Source organism: Gaeumannomyces tritici, assembly GCF_000145635.1.
Source record: "Gaeumannomyces tritici R3-111a-1 unplaced genomic scaffold supercont2.4, whole genome shotgun sequence".
NCBI lineage: Eukaryota > Fungi > Ascomycota > Sordariomycetes > Magnaporthales > Magnaporthaceae > Gaeumannomyces > Gaeumannomyces tritici.
The window spans coordinates 474,576-495,363 of NW_008804548.1; the positions used below are offsets into that span (position 1 = coordinate 474,576).

Below are 20,788 nucleotides of genomic sequence, written 5' to 3' on the forward strand. Positions count from 1 at the left end.
GGTACCACAGGAGTTGCGTCAAGACGGTGGAACGGCAGAGAATCCCGCACTCGACGCCAGGAGGACAGCGCATGAGATGTGCAGGAGTGGTCACTCTGTGTGGCAGTGACTTGACATGACAAGAATGCCCATCGTCGGCCTATTCTCATGATGTGGTTCGTCTGGTCAAAGTTAGTAACTTGACCCAGACCGTGTATTTAAAGCATGTTTCTTGTGCACGAAAAAAATGTCTTGGGGCTACAATTAGGGGGATCCATATGGACAGAGAGGACCGTCGGAGCACCACCCCTTTACGCCTGAAACCACATCTCGAACCGCAAGATGGGCGGCGGAGACGAGATTCCCAGTAGGCGGCAGAGCAAGTCCCGGTCCATGTCAAAAAGGGGAACGTCCAACATCACCTCCAACGCGGATAGGAGCCGGGACCGGGCCAGCAGCCCTCCCGCCATGTCGCAATATGCCGCAAGGGGCCAAGCAGCCCCGGGTGAGGAAGGCCGGCGGCCGAGAGGGGTGACGGGTCTCGGCCCGCGCAGCCCCGAGCCGAGCCTGCAGGACATGATCCGGCGGCAGCTCGAAAAGTCCCTGGGCGCCCTGCTCCTCGGCTACTCCTCCAGGGGCAGCCCGCCCGGCGTGCTCCAGCCCGACGGCACCGCTGCCCTGGCCGGTGACAGGGGCTTTGGCACTGTCGCCGACGGCAGCTCGGCCGCTTTCCGTATGGGTATGGGCATGGGCGGCGGCGGCGGCGGCGGCGGCGATCCGGTCCCGTTCGGCCTACCGCACGACCCGGCCGAGACCAGAAGCCCCTCAGCAACCGCGTCGCCCCCAACCCTCTCGTCAGCCCCCACGCTCAGGCCGACGCTGCACTCTCCTCCCCCAACCCCCGCCGCGGCATACCTGGATAACGACGAAGAAGACGACAGCGGCGTCTCGGACCCCGCCAGCAGCTCGGCGTCGGCGTCACTCTCGTCCAGCTACGACGAGATCACAGCCGCCGACTTCGCCCCCTCGCGCCCGCCCGCCGGCGGCTACTGGGCGCACGAGGAGTGGGCGCGGCGGCGGGCGGACGCGGAGCGGCGCCTGAACACGGCCCCACCCAGCCCCTTCACTACGGGGGGTCTGCTGGCGCCGGCGGCCGTCGAGGCGGTGGCGGCCGAGGTGGCGGCGCACGTGACGTCTGAGGCCCGGTGGCGGCTGTCGAGCGCGAGCCTCAGTAGTAGCTACGCGACGAGCTCGTCGTCGTCGGGCGGCGGCAGCAGCTACGTCAAAGTCGACGCCGTCTCGGAGCTGCTGGACCGCGACGCCATGGGCGGGTGCTGCGCGCCGCCGTCGTTGTCGGACGGCGAGGCGGCGCAATTTGGCACCAGGGCCGGTCTGTTTCGTCCGCCGGGGTCGTCGGCGTCGCAGGCGCAGGGCAGGGGTACAAGGGGCTTTTGGGGCCGGCGCTGGCTGCAGGGCCGGCAGCAGCGGGCTGGACGGCGTGGCAGTGGCGGTAGGGGCGCCAACCTGATGTCGCCCGAGGCCGACAATATCGCGCCGGCAGAGACGTGCACGGCCAAGTGCTCGTGTGAGGAAGCTGACAGCGGTTTCGTAGTGCTTGACCACCCTTGAGGCCTCGTAGGCTGACGGCGGCCGGAGAGCGAGGCTGGATGATCGAGGTAGGCGATTTGGAAGGGGATCGATGGTTTACCGGTGGTTTACTGATGGTTTACCGATAGTTTACCGACGGTTTGCGAGTGACATTCTAAAACGTAGTGAAAGGGTTTTTAGACTTTTTCAAGTGACCTTGTCTCCCCTGCCCATCGCGCGTGTTGTTGCAGTGAGCCCATGTATACGCCGTCAGAAGCCGGCAGATGGGCTGTGGACTTGTGATTTGGCGGGCTCCCGTCGCATTCCCGCCTGGCAGTGCTTGTTGTCCGGCTGCTCGACGGCATCACTTGTGTAGCTACGATCAACCTGACGGATCACGAGTGTGTCACCTTAGCCTTGAAGACAGCCATATAAAAACACTTTCAGTCTCTCCCTCTCCTTGGCCCCTCCCCCCTCAGTCTTGATACCTATCGACGGTATAAACTAACCCGACCCGGCCAGCATCACATTCCGCGAAAAAAAAGGAGGGCAGCATGGGCGCCGAATACAGCGCCCCCATCCAGCCACACGACCCGGTGCGCGACGGGCCCTGGCCGTACGAGACCATACTGAGCTACTACAAGATCACGGTGAAGCGGGTGCCCGAGCTGCCGCCGCGGATGCAGCAGGCGACGTGGGACCTGCTGGTGGACGACGCATCCGCGTCCCCGTTCGGCCGTGAGCACCGCGTCTTCCGCTTCGAAGTCACCTCCGCCTTTTGGTGGGACAGTGGCGCCGCCGACGACAGCAGCATCCCGCGGTACATGGTGGGCTGGGCGGACCCGGCGGCCGGCTGGATCGTGGTGAGCAGACGCACGCACTCGGACTTCCAGGCGCACCCGGCCGGCCGCGGCGGCCACCCGCCCAGCCTGCGCCTACCGCGGTCCGCCCTGATCCCGGCCTGCTGGGCCGCCGTGGCGCGCGAGGTGGGCGGGGCGTGGCCGCCGCGCGCCGTGGTGGTGCAGCTGGGCGGGCGCGAGGACCGCGACGACATGGCGCTGGTGGACCGCCTGGCCGAGCGGCACCGCTGCGGGCACGCCTCCATGCCCGTGTGCCCGCTCAGCGGCGACGCCGAGGTGGCGGGCGACTGGGTCTTCGAGGCCGAGGGCTGGCACCTGGAGCCCATCGGCCTCAAGGAGTCGGACAGGCCGTCGCCTATGGAGCTGCTGCAGCGGGGCCACGTCGGCGGCGGGCTATGCACCGTGCTGCTCGAGGAGCACGACGACTTCTCGGGGGCCCTGCCGCGGTCCATCGCCTTCTACCGCAAACCCGACGGGAAAGAGTACCTTTTCCATCTCGAGATGCTACACGAGGCCGACCACCACGGGGCCGACGAGCTCGCAGACCTGAGGCGTGCCTGGAGGGCGGCGAACCCGCCTGTGGCACGGCAGAGGGTCGAGCCAAGTTTCATGGGTGTTTGTGCAAACGGCTTGAGTCGTCACGCATAGAGTAGTAGGCGGTGCTGCGTAGAATATAGAGCTGACCTGGATATAGGTAGGTCACAGGTGTTGATTGGGGGAGAGTGAATTGCTAAATGGCCAGGAGTAGTTTTTTTCGGTAGTTTGATAATCATCTTGGGTGAGGCGCAATGGGAGACATTCCCCCTCGGCGAGTAACCCATGCGAGATGGTGCGACTGGCCCAAGTGTCTGGCACAAGTGATAGCTCCCTAAGCAGGTATCGCGTCGGCAGGTCGGCAGGATTCCGAGTAAGACGGTTGTGAAGACAAGTTGAGAGAGAAAGAGGACCAAGAGAAAAGCTACGGATGGTGTGGAAGATACTTTCTTTTACCCGGGTAGGGCAGCCGCATGGAATTACAACGAAAAAAAAAGGAACAGCAGACAGCTGGTCACGTTAATCCCAAGGCAGCTGCAGCCAAGCCATCACGGCGTCAAATACAAGCAAGGCAGCCGCTTGCTGGCACAACGGTCAAAAGGAAAGCTTGCACCCTCACATCGCCCGTACCTATAATATACGTCACCTGTCTTGTTTCCCATCAATGAAACCTGAAACAGGGAAAAGACCTGACTAACATGGTATTGCCCTCGCGGTCGCAACATCACACTTTTTAAGCCGAAGCAGTATCCAAAGCATACTCTGGCTGTCAAGTACTCACTGTGGCTGTGTGCCAACATCATTTTTTCGACAAGCAGCAAAATCCCCAAAACAGGTGCAGCCAAGCCAACGGCCGCGTTCCAACAAGGCAAGGCACAACTTTGTTGTCGCAGACGGATATAGACCACTTGGGTAGCTACCAGCCACTAAGCGGGGACCTTCGCTTTTGGCTTGGTGGCCCAATTGGTTCGCTCGCATTTGTCCATCTCCCAAAACGCCTCCGCCCACAGGCGTACGTAAGCGGCTCGTCGCTCTCGGCTTTGGACCGCAGCGCCGACATAGGGCCCCTCTCCAAACGGCACACCGGCGTTCGTTCGACCCAAGCACCGACAGACGCACACACACACCCCCAACCACGAAAGGGCCCCACCGCTCGCGCTATCCATTGTCGGCGCTGACGGCCGCGCGAGGTTTTGGTGGCCAAGCAAGTCCAGCCACAAAAAACTCCGACTAGCATCCATCCAGGAATAAGCAAAAACCATGATTGACAACCGGACTCGGTATACAGAGCAAGGGCCATGATCGGCCCTGCTTGCTGGCGTGGCAACTCTGGTCTCGGCATCAGCGGGCGCGGCGGTCACGGTAGGCAGTGTTTCGCGAACATGCTTGCTTGCCCTGGGGACGTTTTTCGCGACATGTTCGCTGCTCCAGGCCGATGCTACCTCTTTTCCCCACACCAGAGATGCATTGCAGATATTACCCTGAGAGAGAGAGAGAGAGAGAGAGGCCCGGCTGCTTGACTTGAAAATGGATAAATGGCGACTTTCCCCGCGCCCCTTTTTCAAGTAAAGAGGCACACCAGCATCAGAGCATCTGTCCATCTCCCAAACCCAACCTCCTCATCACCTTGACCATGCCCTCCCTCCGCACCACCGCCGCCCTCGCGGCCCTGTGCCTGGCCCTCTCCGCCTCGGCGACCCCCATCGCCGCCGCCCCCAGACCCGCAACCAAAAACCTCGGCCGCTGGCAGCTGCTCTCCCCCATCGCGCTCCAGCCCCGCCAGGAGCACACGGTCGTCGCCCTCAACGCCACCACCCTCGCCCTCGTCGGCGGCATCGTCCCGGCCCCCGGCGGCGGCGGCGGCAACTCGCCGTCAGACTGGGTCACGACCGACATGTTCCAGCTCTACAACGTCAAGACCGCCACCTGGAGCCCGGGCCCGGCGCTGCCCTACGCCGTCAACCACGCCAACACCGTCGTGATCGGCGACTCGCTCTACCTCCTGGGCGGGCTGGTCCCGAACGCCGAAGGCAACTGGGTCGCCACGGGCGCGACCCACGTGCTGCGCGGCATCTCGTCCCTGGCCGCCTCCTCCTCCGGCGGGGGCCCGCAGTGGCAGGCCCTGGCCCCGATCCCCGAGGGCGCCGCGCGCGGCAGCGCCGCCGTCGCGGCCCACGACGGCCGCGTGTACCTGGCGGGCGGCATGCGGCAGCTGATACCGCAGGACACGGTGGGCACCGTCGTCACCTACGACGTGGCCGCCGACGCCTGGATCGCGGCGGCGGCGCCCTCCATGCCCGAGGGGCGCGACCACGCCGGGTCCGCCGTCGTCGGCGGCACGCTGTACGTGCTCGGCGGCCGGTTCCAGGGGCAGGACAACGTGCGCGACACCGTCTTCACGCTGGACCTGTCCGACGTGGCTGCGGGCTGGGCCATGAGGCCCGGCAGGATGCCGACGGCGCGGGGCGGCGTCGCCGCCGCCGCCGTCGGGAGCAAGATCTACACCTTCGGCGGCGAGGGCAACCCGGCCAACGGGACCGCCGGCGTCTTCTCCGAGACCGAGGCCTACGACGTGCGCGCCGACGCCTGGCAGCGCCTCGCGCCCATGGAGGTGCCCCGGCACGGCTCCTGGGCCGTCTCCATGCCCAACGGCGGCGTCTATGTGCCCGGCGGCGGTATTCGTCAGGGCGGCGCTGCAGTCGACACCTTCGACGTTTTCTGGCCGCCCAAGTGCTAGAGCCGTTGTTTCAAGTGAAGCATGTGGAAAAACGGCAGGGGGCTGCTGCGCAACACGGCCGTGGCATATAACTGGATAAGCTGGCCAGAGGTATAATTGAGGGATAATCTGGCAAATTTTGAACAAAATCCAAAAAATACAACTGGATGCCTGGTAACGCGGGTCCGCTCACACACATGGGTACTCACACAAAAACAAACAACACCGAGATCCCGCACGGCCTATCCCACACGACCCATCGTTCACGTAGCCACATTATCATCAGCAGCGTCGGATAACGGAGTAAAGCAAGCAAGGGGACTATTAATAGCAGGTGGTAGGTAGATAAACTAGAAAGCATAGCAAGACATAAAAAGAGAGAAAGAGAGGTGATACGGCCAATGTAGATGGAACGGATAATCAAGCCTAGTAACTTGTGGAAGTAAAGATTTAACTCGTCAAAGTGGATAGTTAAATCAGAAGACAGTGACACATGACGGGATCGACAATATCGGAATGGTCAGTAAGCCAGGAGAACTGGGCAAGAAAAGAGAAAAGCAGAGGACTCCGATTCAGATAATGATGTCCGATATCCAAAAATCACCAGCGAATATCTCGCATCGCCCGAGCCTTGGCTTGCGAGCTGTTGGTAATGTGTTAACTGCAACATTCATGCCCCGCCAATAGCAGGGCGGGAGGCAGGATGGGCGGGAGAAGCAGCGTATCCGCAGCGGAAACAAATGAGGGGGTTAAACGTGTTACGTAGATTGGGGAAAGCTAAAAACGATGGCAAACATGACTTTTGTAGCAATATACTATTAGGGGTGTGCAGGGTGAATATGCGTGGTTAGTGTGCAGGGCGCACTTGTGTGATGTGATACAGGCATGCCTCCCCTCAGCCAGCCAGGTGTGGGGTGTTGTGCAGTCTCGACTGGTCCAGCGGAGTGCGCCGCAGCTAGTGCAAGATAGCCAAACCCCATACGTCTGACTGGGGTGAGAGGAAGGATGTGACATAACCGTCTAAACATCACGTCGTAACAGCGTGGAAATCGTTATAGAGCCGATGTGTGGCAGGTGAATGGGGAGCAGCGGCAAAAGGCCCACAAAGCACCGAGGCTGTAAGCCAAGCCAGAAAGACAGCCCGAGGTGCCGTCGAGGAGGTGGGGTGCGAGCCCGATCTGATCTTGAGGCGTCGGCGGATGGGGGTGGCCGGGCTTGATGACAAGGGCGTATGCCACTCAACAAGCCAGGCCAGCAATCAAGCTGTCGGATGCTCGAGAGGGCGACGATGCTCTCCGTGGGGTTCGTACGTCGTAATGCTTGCCACCAAAGGAGCGGGGCTCATCGAGAAGCATGCTCAGTCGTCTGGTGACTGTTGGTGTGGTTGCCCAAGACTTTGTATCAAGTGACGTTATTTCCTCAGTCAGGAATCCAATTTCCATCTTCTCTTGATCTGAACAGATTTCCAACTTTCGTTCAGTCATCTCGTCTTCTCCTCTCGAGGCCTCTTCGTGCCTTTTTTTTTTCTCGTCAACCAGTGATCTTGGGTATAGTATAAGTGTCTCGTTATCGCTTCATGAGGACATCGGCGGTCAAGGTGGTGTACAGGCCACGGCACAGGCGTAGTGGTCATTCCAGATGCCGTGGCGTTTGAGGAAGAACTCGCACCCGTTCTCCCATGCCCCTCTCGTGGGGGCGAAGTAGCGGAGTCGTCTTCTGCTCTTTTGGGCGTATTGAGGTGGTCGTGAGAGTGTCAAGAGGTACCTCCGCCACTCAGGTGCGGAGGAGCAAAAGGCAGCAAGGAAAAGCAAAAATTACAAAGTGATAGCGTAGACGATGCGGAGAAAGAAGTAGCAAAAACAACAGTATAAGAAAAAAAATGCAGCTGGGAAAATAGTGGGTATGTCTGCCGCCTCAACGCCGACATATCGATGCATGGGGTGGGGGAAGAGGGCGGTTGTCAGGTTGTCGGGAGTGCAGACAAGGCTCCGGTGGTGAGCAAGGATGGCGTTCAATAGCGTAGGGTCCTCGCCCGAAGTGGGCTGTCCAACATGTCCCAAGCGGTAAGACATCAGGCGACCCCCCACGGAACTGTTCGAGCATCGATTCTGGGTTAGCGGCTCGATGCCAAAAAGCTCGTGCGGCGAGAGTCCGAAGTGATGTCAGTCTGACACGGCCGATGTGCGCATTCTCAAGAGTCCCTGCGGACCCTTGAGGCGCGCGTGCCCGGCGGAGATTACCCGCCTAATGGCTCCAGGTAGAGCTCGTGGGCGCCCCAGCGTTGTCAGAAGAATCTACTTGCATGTCAGTGTCAGCCAAGCTGAGAACAACGCGGGAACAGGCGAGGGGCGAGATTGCCTACCACTACCGCGCTGCATGTGCCCATTCTGGCGCGTACGGGAACCGAATCCGGTAGTTTCAACGCCTGGGCCTCGAGGCTGCCTTTCCGGGGCCCTGTTGCTCGAGTTTCCATTGCTGGCCCCAGCACCAGGCCGCTGGCTGCCAATAGCACCCGGGCCCTCAGCTCGGGGGCGCGAGATCTGCCCACTGCCGCCGGCATCGAATGCCGCCCGCGCCAGGGGACCGAGGCCGTCAGAGGCGCCATTCTGCTGAGGGATCGGGAGAGAGCCGAAAGCGCCTGCAGCCGCAGCGTTGCTTTCGGTTGTGTAGTGGCCAAAGAGAGTGACATTTGATCCTGGGGCGAGCGCGACGTTGCTGGCGCTGGTGACGGACGGGCTGGGGCTAGGGCTATATGACCTCAAGTCCGCGAAGCTCTTAACACCACGGAGACCGTTGAGGCCTTGGGGGCCATCTGGGCTCCCGGGAACACCGAGAAGTCCTCCGCCGGCGCGCGTCTGAGCGTGATTCCAGGCGCCTTGAGGGCCCGCGGCGCGCGATTGCTCGGCGAAATCGATGGTGGCAGCGCGGCTGAGCCCCCTCGGGTGCGTGTCAAGAGTGGCACCCGTGGCCGTAGGCATGGCGAGTGTGTTCACCTGGCCACCTGACGAGGGGGTCTTCTTGACGACGACTTGACGGTTGTCGCCATCGCCAACACTAGTGTGGCTAAGACCGAGCGAATGGGAGATAACGTGGATATCGCGGCGGGCCTCGGGCGAGAGGTCGGGCGGGAAGATCATGATCTCGCGTGCAGGGTCCTTCCGGAACATGAAAAGCTCCAGATAAAACGTGATGGTCGACTGTTTGTTCATATCGATGCCGTGCTCCCCTACGTGCGGAAGCTCTAGTTAGAATCAGCGACGACGAGAACAATAAGATTTCGGAGAATCTCCAAGGCGCGTGGCACTGCTTTTCGTTGTAGAGTAGTTCACGAAAGATTGATGAGTACGTACTGTAGCTGCTTGCCGCTGCATCCGAGAGGCAAGACACGACGTTGTTGCCGATGCTGCCAAGCGACGGCTGGTGATGCAGAGGCACAGCGCGGTGCTGCTCCTCGAGCTGGCCACGTTTCTCTCTCTTCTCGCGCTCGATGCGCTCGCGTTCGTGCTCGGGCAACATCTTCTTGTACTCGACGCGCAGCTTGCGACCAGAAACGTCCATACCGTTCATGGCGTTGATAACTACCTTCGTCTCTTCGGGGTGCGCAAAATTCGCAAATGCCAGTCCGCGGAAAACGCCCTGGTCGAAATGATAATTGAAAGCGTACGGCTGCGGCAGGTTCAGTTCCACCATCAGGGCCTGCAGTGTCTCCTTCCGGACGTTGAACGGGATGTTCTTGATGACAATGGCCGTCTTAATGAGGCCAGGGCCGTCGTCATCGTCGCCATGCGGCCTCAGGTCGGGGACGCTGTATGCGCCGGCTGGTGGGGCAACCGTGTACATCTGTCCATTTGTTGTTCCCATTGCCGAGATGGGCGCGGGGCCCTGGTTGTAGTGGTGCAGCTGACCACGACCCATGGAGCTTGGGGCGCCGAGGCCAGAGTCACCCATCACACCCCATTCCTGTTGGGTTCGGAAGAACGAGATGGTTAGCTTGATGGTATACACAATGTGGTGACGCCAGGGAGCGCACTCGAACAGGGAAGGTGTGGTGGGGTGTGTGTGGATGTCAGACTGGGAGGACCAGATCGGACCGAGGGCGACCAATGAAACACGGAGACGTACTGTTGGCAGAGGGGCCCGCCTGTTGACACCTCCCCTCATGCGGGTGGGATCGCTGATGGCGCCGTTGATGGTGGCAGTGGTGCTTCCGTTGTAGTTTGAGTTTGCGTTGTAGCCCCACGCCTGGCCGTTTGCAAACATCATGAAGTTACCCGCGGCATTCCCGGCGCCCGGCGAGGGCGCAGAGCGACCGTCGTACCGCGACGCACCCGGGTTGAAAGTGTTGAAGCGCTCGTCGCCGCCACCGTAGAAGCTTAGATCCGAGACCTGCTGGCTGAGCGCATCGATACCGCCGCCGGCACCGTTCCTCTGGTTTTGGCGACCGTTGCCTCCCTGGCCGAGGCCCATTCCCGGAAACCCCACCGTGGTTGCGTAGCCGGGTCGCGACGAGTTTGGTGACCTGTTTGTGGCACCAAAGTGGCCGTTTAGGTAGCCTTCCTGTTGCTGGTTCATTTTGTCTCTCGATAGGTGCGTGGTGATTCCAAAAGATTCGAGCCTCGTATGGGCGTCGTTCCCCCAGCACAGCTGCTGGCCACGGAGCACAGCAGGCTGCAAGAACCCGATGTGGCCGGCAAGCGAGGGGTGGAAGAGTGTCGAGTCTGATGGTGGTGCTTGTGGCAAGAAGCAGAATTCCTTCCTTCGCCTGTGGTTATCGCAAGCGGACGAGATTTCGTCGGTCGCTCAAGGAGGACGACGGAATCGAGGCGGTGCGGGAGACGAGGGTTTTTTTCGCTCCTCCTATTTTTTGGTCTCCCCCTTTTCTGATTTTTTTCCCTTGTTCTTGCTAGGTCCCTGCCCTGAACCCCCTCTGGCGAAAGCGGTCGGGGGGTCAACTGCAAATTGTGTGGGGAACGGTGGGAACCTTTTTGGGGACCGGTCAATGACGCCGACGTGAGACGGGAAATCGAGCAAAGCGAGCGAGTGCGGGCAACGAGAGAAGCACGCAATCACGTCGGGCGGCAAAGGAGAGTAGAACGGTCGGAGGAAGAGAAAGGAGAAGGGACGGGAGGATGCGCGACGGATGGATGAGGATCCCGCGATGGCATAAATCGTCGAGAGCACGGTCGAGGGTCGTGGGTTCGAGGGGGGATGGAATGGGCAGTTCAGTTCGGGTCTGGCATGTAGAAATTTTGGAGCGAAGGGGAACGGAAGCACAGGGCGGGTTTGGCTGCGACCAAGGACGGCCCACTGGATGGACCGTGGACAACGAAAGTGCGGGTCCTTCTGGAAGAAAAAAAAAAACATAACAATAAATAAATGAGGAGCGTTTGGTGAGGGGCTGCAAGGACTGGCGCTTGGCAGCTGGCAGGCATGGGCAGCCAGGGAGATGGAGGCGCAGGAGCGGCAGGCGCGAGGCGGGCTGACAGTTGTCAAATTCCGCCGGGTTAGTCAGGAGACGCTTGCCGTGCCAGGCGGAACAGTGCGAATCCCACAGCGACAGCCACCTTAGCAAGGAGCGTCAGCCCTCGGGCCGGTTGCGCCAGTGTCCTCAGAGTGGCCAGTGTGGGCCCGGCTGGAATTGAACGGCGCTAGTGTGCGGCCCCGGTTGCGCCAGGCGGAATCATTGATGGTGACAGCCCGCACAGGTCAGTCTGCACCGCTCTGAGGCACCTGCGTTCCCTGCCCGGTGCGCACTGTGCCGGGTTCGCGCGACCACTGGACGTAGGGGGCAGAAAAAAGGCAGACAGGCACCAGACAGAAAACCCGACCCGGCAAGGAAATGGGAGCAGCAGAAGCGACGCACACCACCAGGGGCGACGCGACCTCGGACAGGGACAAGGCAAACTTCACCGCAGCTGGCCCGGGCTGGGCACCATGATTGGTGCTTTGGTCGCCCTCGGGGACAGCGCCGACAAGGCTCCATCCGGGACCCTGGATATTACGATTGGCCCCATCCGCTTCTCCTATTCCTCCGCGTCGGCGTGGGCTCTTGCGCGTTCACGAATCCAGATCGATTATTACGGTGTGCGCGCTCTGTAGGGCAGGGATGGCGCGAGACTATCGGGACGGATCATTAGGGGTTCAGCAGCCCAGAGTGCCAGAGCACCGGGGGGGCTGGGGAGCTGGGGCAGAACAGAGGGCGCGGCATGCTCCATACCACACCTGCCAGGGACCTATCTGCCAGGCCAGGGCTTGTTTCTGCGCTGTTTGGTCCAGTATCGTCCCCCCGAACACCAGTCCCTGAGTGCCGCAGATCGATGATGTGTTTGTTTGGCAGTCAATATTTGTTCAATGCTTCGCGGGCCTCCCGAGCCGCCTATTAGAGTTCGAGTCTTTTTGCTTTCAGTGTTGTTGTCGCTCGTGTCAAGGCTAAAAACAAATGCAGAAGGGCCACACAACAGTGGTCTGGGTCAATCTGCCCCGCTTCTGGCACTGTCTGTGCCCAATAAGCAACGCCCGTGCAATAAAACAGCTGCACGGGGGAAGTTTAGGGGTCTAGGTCCAGTCAATCTAGCATTTTCTCTGTTACTATGCAGACTGCAGATTGCTGTGCCCACAACGCCGGATGCCTCACCGAGGAGGTGAGATGACTGGCCTGTTAGAATGGCCGGACCTACCGGACCTGCAGCTGGCTGGCGGTGTTTGCATGCGGCGGTGACTGCACACATGCAGTGGTGACGGCATACGGGAGACACATTTCAAGCCTACAGCAGCCACTGCCTGTACCTCGAGGTACTCGGCCAGTGTAAGCCAGCCAGGTTGGCGGCCAGACACCCAGACTAGCCTAGCTTTCGCCACCCACAACAAGATGCGAGGACCATCAGGGCTGTGGATGGCCTCGACTGGCCACAAAAGCAAGGGATGGCCGGAAATAGATCTACAGACGTGCAATCTGTCCGGTACCTATTGGCTCTTGCAGTCTAGCCACCCTAAGACAGCAGATACGGTTCCTTTCTGCTGCCAGAAGAAACAGCCACTCATTACCAATTGGAACGCGCCTGCCCCCAACCTATCTTCTGTCGCATCCACCACCTAGATCGGTACTGGAGACTCGCTGCGTCTTCATCCGCAAGAACTGCCACAGCAACACAGCCGCCCCTCGCGGTTCAGTCCGCGAGTCGCAGCTGGCCAGGAAAGCACACACGTGTGTCTCCAAACAAAAACATGCCGCTAGGTTTATCGCGACGCGCCAATTTCCAGAGATGCGGGCCGCTTCCGGATCGGGTGCCTCACGGCCGCCGCCGCCTCGCCGGGGGTCGTGGTCAGGATTCGTTTGCCCCATTCGCCTCGACCAGGGAACGTTCCGTGCCCACCAAGCCTGCCCAGTCTCCCACAGGCTCACCCCCAGCGGCCATTTCCCGTCCAGTCCACGCGACCGCCAGGGCCCCAGAGACGGGCGCGCGGCTTGGTCAGAACACCCGGATGAGGCTCCGCCGGCTCAAACGACATTGTGACCCTCCCTCTGTTGCTACTCGTCCGTGGTTCGGTGGCATTTGTGATCTCGCGACGGTGGCTTTCCTTTTCTTTCTTTTTTTTTTTTCGTCCCTCCTCTCTCACCCACCGGCTAGACTCCAGTCCTGATAATGTGCACAATAATTCCTCCGTAAACGGAATCTTGCATTTGCGCCAAAGACGCCACCAATTCTCCATGCAGGGGTTGCCAGCCGAGCCATGGGCCCTTGACTGTGACCACAACCTTTTGTCCTAAGCGAACCGCAGAAATCGGTTGCTGGTACTCCCCGGTGCGAGCGCGAGAGAGCCATCGTCTTGCCGTCCTCGCTCCCACAACATGTCGATGTCTATCAGAGGGGGGCAAAAGCAACCCAATACGAGAAGCAAGGAAAATCTCATCAAACACTGAGACATTCGGTCAAGGAGCCTCCGGCTGCCGAGCCGAACCTGCCGATACGGACATCAATGTCTTGCCCATCGCCTTGACATCGACCATTTTTGCTGGCTGGCACATCTCAGCCGCTTTCCCCAAAAAGTCAGCTGTTCCACAGCGCATGCGAGATAGATGCAGTCAGCAAATAGAGCGTCGCCCATCGTACACGAGGAAGCGAATTGCGCCCGGCAAAATTAGATTGATAGACTCACGCGTCGGACGTCATTGGCTGCCCTGTCAGCTTTCATCACCAACACATTGTCAGCCTTTCCCTCGCCTCGACCTTGACGTCCACGTTGTATTGAAACGAAACAAACAGACGATAAAAAAAAACCTCCCCAACGCACCAATGGGGTGGTGCCGAGTCCGGTGGGGCCAGGCACATCCCGTGGCTTGTGGCCCATCAATGATCCCCGCTGCGGTGCAGCGTTCTAGCAGCGCCCAGCAGCGCCCCGGCACCACAGAAAGGCCATTCTCATGCTCCAGTCTCGACGGCACCTATTGCTGCGCGCGTGTCTGGCAGCAAACCGCCGCACCGTCGATCGTTCTTGATCTTGCAGCTGATCAACCCACTTCGCAGTGTCGCATCTGCACAGAAGAGCCACACTTTGCGCGCCAATCAAAGTGCTGTTGGTCCGGTTCGGGCAGCCAGACCGCTTGCCAAGACATATTATCAGTCTGTCACTTTCTGACATCGCCGTGGCCCCATTGCCGTCTCTGGCGATCCCGGGTCTGGGGACCTGACGTATCATGTATCACCGCCATCTATGTAGTCCAGGGGGTAAACACTAGATACAACACCACGGGAAGGGAGCACACGTTTGGCCTCATCTGCTGCAGCTTGAGATAACAGGGCAGTCGGCCATGGAAACACGCTCTCGAGCAGCCAGAAACGCTCGCGCAGGTCTAGATCAACATCGATCTGCGTCCTAGACCCCTGTCATCATCCGCTTTCACCTCCTGGACGAATCGGCGACTGCCCGGGGGTGACGATCATTCATCCCTTTCCCTTCCCCTGAATCCATCCATCCCTAACCCAGCCAAAGTTTACCACGGGAACACCACATTTCTGGACGGCTGTCTTCCTAACCACTGATTTCCCCTGTCTGCCAGGTCGCTCGTCTCAGGGCCCGATCCTCGGCACAAAAAGTCGCGTGTGACTGACGCCACTTTCGTCGACAGAGCAAACGGGCAGTGACGGGAGTAGGGCTACCACACCTTGCTAGACATTATCGACCCTCGCAGCTCGCCAATACCCGATCTCTCTCCCTTCGTTCTTGCGGCCAAAAATCTCCGGGGCTGCAGCAAACAGTGACCGGGGAACTGGCGCTGGCCTCAAGCGAGGCTAGCGTAAGGTTCCACCCTTGAACCGATGATTGTGTGCCAATATCCCTCCAGCCCATGCCCAGGCCTTCTTTTCCTTTCATCCTCCTCATCTTCCCATTGCCTCACCTGAGACCTCCTATTATCCCCCGCGCTATCCCTTTGCGAGCCCATCTCCCTTGCATGATGCTCCGTCAACCACCACCTCGACCCAAGATAGCGTGTTCGCGGAAAGGAACAGCCTAGGGTTGACTTCTTCGCAGCTTCTCCCTGTGGACTGACTGTGTGCAGCCCTTGCCTGCTCCCTTTCCCTTTGAGTGCTTCAGACGCCTTCACTTGCCGCATGCGGTATAGTCCGCACTGTGTATGCTACAATATGCATGCACCAGCTCGAGAACACATTTTATGGATATGCCCATGTGAATTGTCTGTCTACCCCGCTGCATACGTGCCCAACACAACCAACCCCCACAGCACAGGCACCGGGCCGCCTGTGCTTGTGTAGGGATGGAGAAGGTCGTAGGGACGCTGGGGCCTTTTGCAGTGGACTGTGACTCCTGTCGGCAAATTCCCCTCGCAAGGCCGAAGGCAGAATACGCAGAATCAGCAATGCTGAGGTCCTCTGGCAGACTGGCGCCCGCCCGTCATCTCCAGTCGTCCCATCAGATGCAAACCATATGCGCGCCCTGGCGCCGTAGCGCCACGTTCCACCCCACCCCAGTGGGAGAAAACGGTCATGTTTGACGCCGGCAAGCTTATCTTGGAGGATGTGGCTGCCTCGCACTGCCGCCCCTTATCCGAACCAGATTCCCGGTCTTGCCCAATCGTTTGTCATCGTCAGCAGTTCGCAGCTGGACGGCTTCCTACATAGAAGGTGACATGCGAGATAGCCGACTGCTGTAGTGCATGCACCATGGATGGAGAAGTTTGATCCACGGGAAAATCCATGCCACTCCGCCTCGGCTCAGGGGGTGCTCTCCCCGATGTAGGACTGCTCCATAACTTTGCCGGTTCCCCTCAACATTCCCTTCTCCACCTTTTCATAAGGCTGGATATTGTTATAGCTCTTGCATATGGACCGCTTTGCATCTGAATTGGTGCCCAGGCCAGCCCCTAGCTCGTGGCGGCAGCTCCACAAAGCGAAGCGCAAAGGGAGGCCAGCTTATCCAAGGCTCTTTTCCACCTGTGTGAGTGTAGTTCAAGGTAGTGGTGATAGTTTTGAGAGATGGGTAGGTGGGAACCTACATTTACTGCTCTAATCCTTGCTCGGAAGCAATAAACTGCCTGGGCCAAAGAACAGTCAGGATGGGAGGGACACGAGAAGGATTCATAAGGAAGGAATACGCTATCCATCTCAGTTGCGTCTATGACATGGTGGGGGTTTCTTATCCATCCTTACCTCGCGTATCAGACCAAGCTGCACCCGAAGCTCCCAGAATGATGAATTTAGTGTCCGGACGGCAATCCTTTACCTAGCTGTAGGCTGTAAAGAGGCCTGTGATGTCAAGACTGACAACAATGGCCGCCTGCGTCTCAAACGTCACCACAACGCTTTGAGCAATAATCATCAGCCACCAGGCGGTCAGGCGGCCCCTGGCCGGATCCGCAGGCGCCGAAGTCAGGCACGCCCCAGAACCCCGAGAGGCCGAAGTCGGCACGTCGGATCTGCCCAAGAACCGGGCACGACATGCCCGCGACTCCCAGATCCGAAGCCCCGGGTTTCTACCGAACCGAAGCTCCTGGATAACGCGTCTATCGCTAGAAGCTGCCTCACTATCGCGGTAGAAAGGACTGTCCGAACAGTGGCGCAAAGAGCGGGCCAAAAGACATGGCGAGACGGCCAGAGGGAGAGCTCTCTTCTCGACATTCGGCGCCACAGCATCGGGATGTTGCACTACTGTTCTCACTCCCCGGACCTTTGTCGGCCTGGGCAAGCACTCGTAAGAACACTGACGGGCATTGGTCACCGTGGAGGATGTCTGCTAGCAATCGCTGTCTGTTGCATTCAGTCACTTCCTGGCCCCGACTGAAACCCCGCCCGCGACAGGGGAATATCTTCGCACCAATGAGCAAGAATGAAGGTAGACGCAAGGCTGGTAACCACCGCCCCTGGAGTCAATTTATCTCTCCCCGGTGGGAACGCGGTCGAGGGAGTGCGGTGCCCCCCCTGCAAGTGCCGACGAGTGGGTTCTTCCCTATCGCAAGGCCGTCTTTCGCCGCCCGGCCCTCGGCCGCCGTCCCTCCTTGAGGGCTTGTTTCCCGACACCGCCATCCATCTCCAAAGCCCTATTGTGCACACTCCCCAAGGCGTATGCCAAATGTAATCCTCGGCTTGGCCACCATCTGCCTCTTGGTCACGGTGCTGACTGTCGCGTTCACTGCATCGCGAAAGGTCTTTCGGCGGCCAGCGAAACCCCCGGCTCCAAGATGGGTAAATGTCCTCGTTTTGTAGTGTCAACCTCGAAATAGAAGAAACAGCACTCCATCAATATGTCCAGAGCCAACAAAGTGAAGAGGAGGTCGGAACACCCGAAGGCTAACCCCACAACCAGGAGGCTTCCAGGGGCGGATGAGGAGTCCGCTGCCTTGACTTTCTTGAAGCGCGAGCCCTTGAAGTTGGCCTTTACTATTTTCTTGCTTGTATCAGGTGCTGGGTCTGGCGAACGAACTACTCGAGGCCGCATTGGCTCATCATCGACGCAATCTTTTGTTTACCCGTTTATCTTGTTTGTACGCTCTATCATACCTTTTGGAGCATTGTCTGTTTTACATTTGTGCTCTCGTGAAAGTGTAGCCTTGGCAGTCCCGGTAAGAGAAATGAAATGCAGGAACTCCAACTTGATCTTGTACTGGCGCCGAGTAGGCTCTCGGTTTTGAAACATCTTTCCTCGTTTTCATCTTTGCCCTCCTCAGGTCTGCTGTCTTGGCTGCGCCAAATCTTGTGATTTCTTTGTACCCTATTTAGCAAACATATCCTCAACCACTAGACAGAGCTCCATTGATGTCAACGACCCAAGAGCCAAAAATAGCTCCAAAAGCTCCATACCTGCAACAAAGAAAAGCCAAGTCAAAGCCACCATAGCCTCGATCACGGTGCTCGAGGCTGTTGGACACTACAAAGAGCCAACAAGTTAAAGAAACGACATTGAGGACTCAGCAGACAGGATTTTCTCTGCTGCCTACAGCGAGTGTTGTATATATTGTATCTTCCCCTCCAGGCCGCGTACTGTGTCTCGTATTTCCCCCTTTCACACCCACCTACCACCTACATACCTTCTCTCTGGGCCTTCTGGAAAAGCCCAGCACCACACTCTTCCTTCTTAGTGTGCATGCACTCCCACGTTTTCTTACCCCTACTTTCTGCCCGGAGCATAGCCTCTCTTCACACCACACACCACCCCCAGCCGACGAACTCGACGCTCGTCCAACACGACACAGACGCCATCACACACCACCGCCAAGACGCGACAGCCATGAGCCAGAGCCACAGCCTCTCCTCCTTCCCCGGCATACCCGAGTCCCCCACCGACAACAACACCCCCCAGGACCTCATCATGACGCCCGCCCCGGCCGCCTCGGCCGCGCCCCCACCACCCACGCCGCTGCCCTGGAACTGGATCTGCCACCGCTGCCGCATCCCCTACGCCTTCGGCGTCACGCGCCGCTGCCTCGAGTGCGGCCACCGCATGTGCACCGAGCGAGTGGACGGCAGCCTCAGCAGCGGTAGCAGCGGCAACCGTCAGCCCCAGCCCCAGCCACGCCGGCGCCGCGACCGCGGCGGCAGCTGCGTCAGCGAGTTTGATTTCAACGGCTGGGAGCGCTACGCCGCATGGCGGCGGCGCCACCATCACCATCACCATCAGCAGTTGGGCCAGCAGGGCCACCACCGGGGGCAGCACCGCCTCGCGCGCGAGCGCCGCATGATCGACAACGTGCAGAACTGCTCCGAGGACTGCAACTACCCGTCCGAGTGCCGCTACACGCGCCGGCGCGCGCGGGACGAGCGGATCGCCAAGCTCTTGGGCAACATGAGCAAGAAGGAGGAGGAAAAGGAAAAGGGGCCCAAGAGCTGGATCCTCCGCCTTGCCGCGGAATCGATACCGCCGCCACCACCATCGTCATCAGCTTCTTCTTCTTCGTCCGAGCCCACGAAGACCCTGGACACGGGGCGCACGCCCGGACAAGAGGCCTCGGCGGCGACCTCGGGCGACCGGGACGGACGCGGCGGCCACGACGAGGCCGAGCAGACCCTGGCCAGCCGGGCCGTGGTCGAGAGCGCGTCGTCCGAAGGTAGCGACAACGACAATGGCGACTCGTCGTCCGACCTGGACTCCTCCTTGCCCGGCACGGGCGGCCCGTGGCCGCTCCCGCCGGCGGCGGGCGACGAAGACGACATGACCCTCGTGTAAGCCCTCTGATCCGCAGCAACACACATACATACCCCCTTAATAACCCCTTACCACACCCCCAAGACCCTCTTTGCTAAAGCCATACCTCTCTGTCCCGGCAGGATCCCCTTCTCTATGCCCTTGGTGGCTCCAAACCCCAGGGCCCACGAGAACTTTAGCATGCATTCTTCTTCCTCATCCCAGCAACAGGCGCCCGACGACCAGGCCTACGACGGCGACGTTGAGTCCTCCTCCCGCGCCTCCCGCGTCGCCGCCGAGCGCAGCAGCCGGCACCGCCGGACGCGCTCTGACGCCTCCCTGTCGGCGCCGGTGCCGGCTCCAAGTCGCGGTGGCAGCCGCGGTAGTTGCTGGCCGCTGCCGGCGCTGCCCGAGGAGCCCGAGGACTACAGCAGTAGCAGTAGCAGTAGGTCTAGTAGGTCTTACTCGAGCCTGCTCTCCCGGCCGAAGACGCGACGGGGTACCAGGGACAGCCGCAGCGACGGGCCTTCTTCTCCTTCCTCTTCTTCTTCTTCTTCCCATTCCTCGTCTTCGGACTCGACCTCGCGGCACAGCAGCCGCGGCCATAGCAGGACCTCTTCCTCGCCGCCGGCAACGCGCAGTAATAGCAGGGGCAACAGCGCCGACGATGACCTCGCCGAGCTGATGCGGTTCCGCAGCGCTTTCTTCAAGGGCGAATTTTGAAGCGGACGGGTTGACTGATTGATATTCGATGAACTTTAGCATTCTTTCTAGATTTCTTTTTCATTTTCGCAGATTTTGGTTAGGCATAGAAGCCAGGCCTGGCTTGGTTAGCATTTACGTAGCATCACATTGTCATTTTTCGCGTTACTCCCATGTACGATAAATAAACAAATAGCTTGTTAAATAATCTGCTTTTTTTCTGACCGAATAGGCCGCCTCATGGTGCAAATCCCGTGGCTGGTTTGTCCTTTCCTAGGGCGGGTGAGTACGCACGCTTGAGTGATCATAGCAGGTATCCAACTCATGTCACATCAATGGCGGGACGCATTTCTCGTCTGCTACGGGTGAAGGGTAGCTTCTAATGCCCAAAACACCGAAACCCGGCCCGCTATATCACTACAAGATATGGCTGATTGGTGCCCCGGGTGGACAGCGCCATGCAACCGCCCGGCAGATGCAAAAAGACTGCTGGGCCAGAGCAGCCGCCCAATCCATCAGATTCGAAAGAGAATTCCCCAGTCGCACCATGGTTAAATTAGAGGACCTCTTGGAATGTGTCCGCCGGTGCTGCGTGAAAGGGTATGGGAATGCTCGGATAGTAGTCGTGCGTTCCCATTCCAATGCTCTCAGGGTTGGCGAGATGAGCGAGTCGGGCAGTTTCAGCCGGCGATAAAGCCAGAACGTATATCCGAGTGTCCGAGAATAGAGCTGAACAAGAAGATGGGACAGACGTGATCGTAGGAGCAGATGGAGC

The 20,788-nt window shown here is 59.5% G+C and overlaps 7 protein-coding genes across 7 annotated transcripts; 5 read left to right on the forward strand and 2 right to left on the reverse strand.

Annotated features, from left to right (window-relative positions):
* The first annotated feature begins 161 nt into the window (after positions 1-161).
* GGTG_07565 (hypothetical protein) lies at positions 162-1,675 on the forward strand. Its single transcript, XM_009225389.1, has one exon. It carries the CDS (start codon positions 322-324, stop codon positions 1,606-1,608), a length of 1,287 nt encoding a protein of 428 aa, XP_009223653.1. The 5' UTR covers positions 162-321; the 3' UTR covers positions 1,609-1,675.
* A 445-nt stretch (positions 1,676-2,120) lies between these two features.
* GGTG_07566 (hypothetical protein) lies at positions 2,121-3,074 on the forward strand (the record flags this gene model as incomplete). Its single annotated transcript, XM_009225390.1, has 1 exon — positions 2,121-3,074. One exon carries the CDS (start codon positions 2,121-2,123, stop codon positions 3,072-3,074), a length of 954 nt encoding a protein of 317 aa, XP_009223654.1.
* A 1,049-nt stretch (positions 3,075-4,123) lies between these two features.
* GGTG_07567 (hypothetical protein) lies at positions 4,124-6,167 on the forward strand. Its single transcript, XM_009225391.1, has one exon. The coding sequence runs from the start codon at positions 4,594-4,596 to the stop codon at positions 5,695-5,697; it is 1,104 nt and encodes a 367-aa protein (XP_009223655.1). The 5' UTR covers positions 4,124-4,593; the 3' UTR covers positions 5,698-6,167.
* Positions 5,767-10,994, reverse strand: GGTG_07568 (RNA-binding post-transcriptional regulator cip2). Its single transcript, XM_009225392.1, has 4 exons — positions 9,799-10,994; positions 9,027-9,636; positions 8,039-8,902; positions 5,767-7,970 (listed from the first exon to the last, which is right to left on the reverse strand). The coding sequence occupies exons 1-4, from the start codon at positions 10,246-10,248 to the stop codon at positions 7,921-7,923; spliced, it is 1,974 nt and encodes a 657-aa protein (XP_009223656.1). The 5' UTR covers positions 10,249-10,994; the 3' UTR covers positions 5,767-7,920.
* A 128-nt stretch (positions 10,995-11,122) lies between these two features.
* GGTG_07569 (hypothetical protein) lies at positions 11,123-12,104 on the forward strand (the record flags this gene model as incomplete). The annotated part of the gene is made up of 2 exons (XM_009225393.1): positions 11,123-11,215; positions 11,329-12,104. The coding sequence occupies 2 exons, from the start codon at positions 11,123-11,125 to the stop codon at positions 11,773-11,775; spliced, it is 540 nt and encodes a 179-aa protein (XP_009223657.1). The 3' UTR covers positions 11,776-12,104.
* A 5,215-nt stretch (positions 12,105-17,319) lies between these two features.
* GGTG_07570 (hypothetical protein) lies at positions 17,320-17,826 on the reverse strand (the record flags this gene model as incomplete). The annotated part of the gene is made up of 2 exons (XM_009225394.1): positions 17,320-17,648; positions 17,715-17,826. The coding sequence occupies 2 exons, from the start codon at positions 17,824-17,826 to the stop codon at positions 17,320-17,322; spliced, it is 441 nt and encodes a 146-aa protein (XP_009223658.1).
* A 591-nt stretch (positions 17,827-18,417) lies between these two features.
* On the forward strand, positions 18,418-20,034 carry GGTG_07571 (hypothetical protein; the record flags this gene model as incomplete). Its single annotated transcript, XM_009225395.1, has 2 exons — positions 18,418-19,349; positions 19,455-20,034. The coding sequence occupies 2 exons, from the start codon at positions 18,418-18,420 to the stop codon at positions 20,032-20,034; spliced, it is 1,512 nt and encodes a 503-aa protein (XP_009223659.1).
* Between the last annotated feature and the right edge of the window lie 754 nt (positions 20,035-20,788).

Coding starts and splice junctions, on each gene's coding strand:
- GGTG_07565 (XM_009225389.1), top strand. CDS start 322: ATGGGCGGCGGAGACGAGATTCCCAGTAGGCGGCAGAGCAAGTCCCGG.
- GGTG_07567 (XM_009225391.1), top strand. CDS start 4,594: ATGCCCTCCCTCCGCACCACCGCCGCCCTCGCGGCCCTGTGCCTGGCC.
- GGTG_07568 (XM_009225392.1), bottom strand. CDS start 10,248: ATGAACCAGCAACAGGAAGGCTACCTAAACGGCCACTTTGGTGCCACA. Junction 8,903..9,026: donor TGCAGCGGCAAGCAGCTACA/GTACGTACTCAT, acceptor TTCCGCACGTAG/GGGAGCACGGCATCGATATG. Junction 7,971..8,038: donor GCACATGCAGCGCGGTAGTG/GTAGGCAATCTC, acceptor ACATGCAAGTAG/ATTCTTCTGACAACGCTGGG.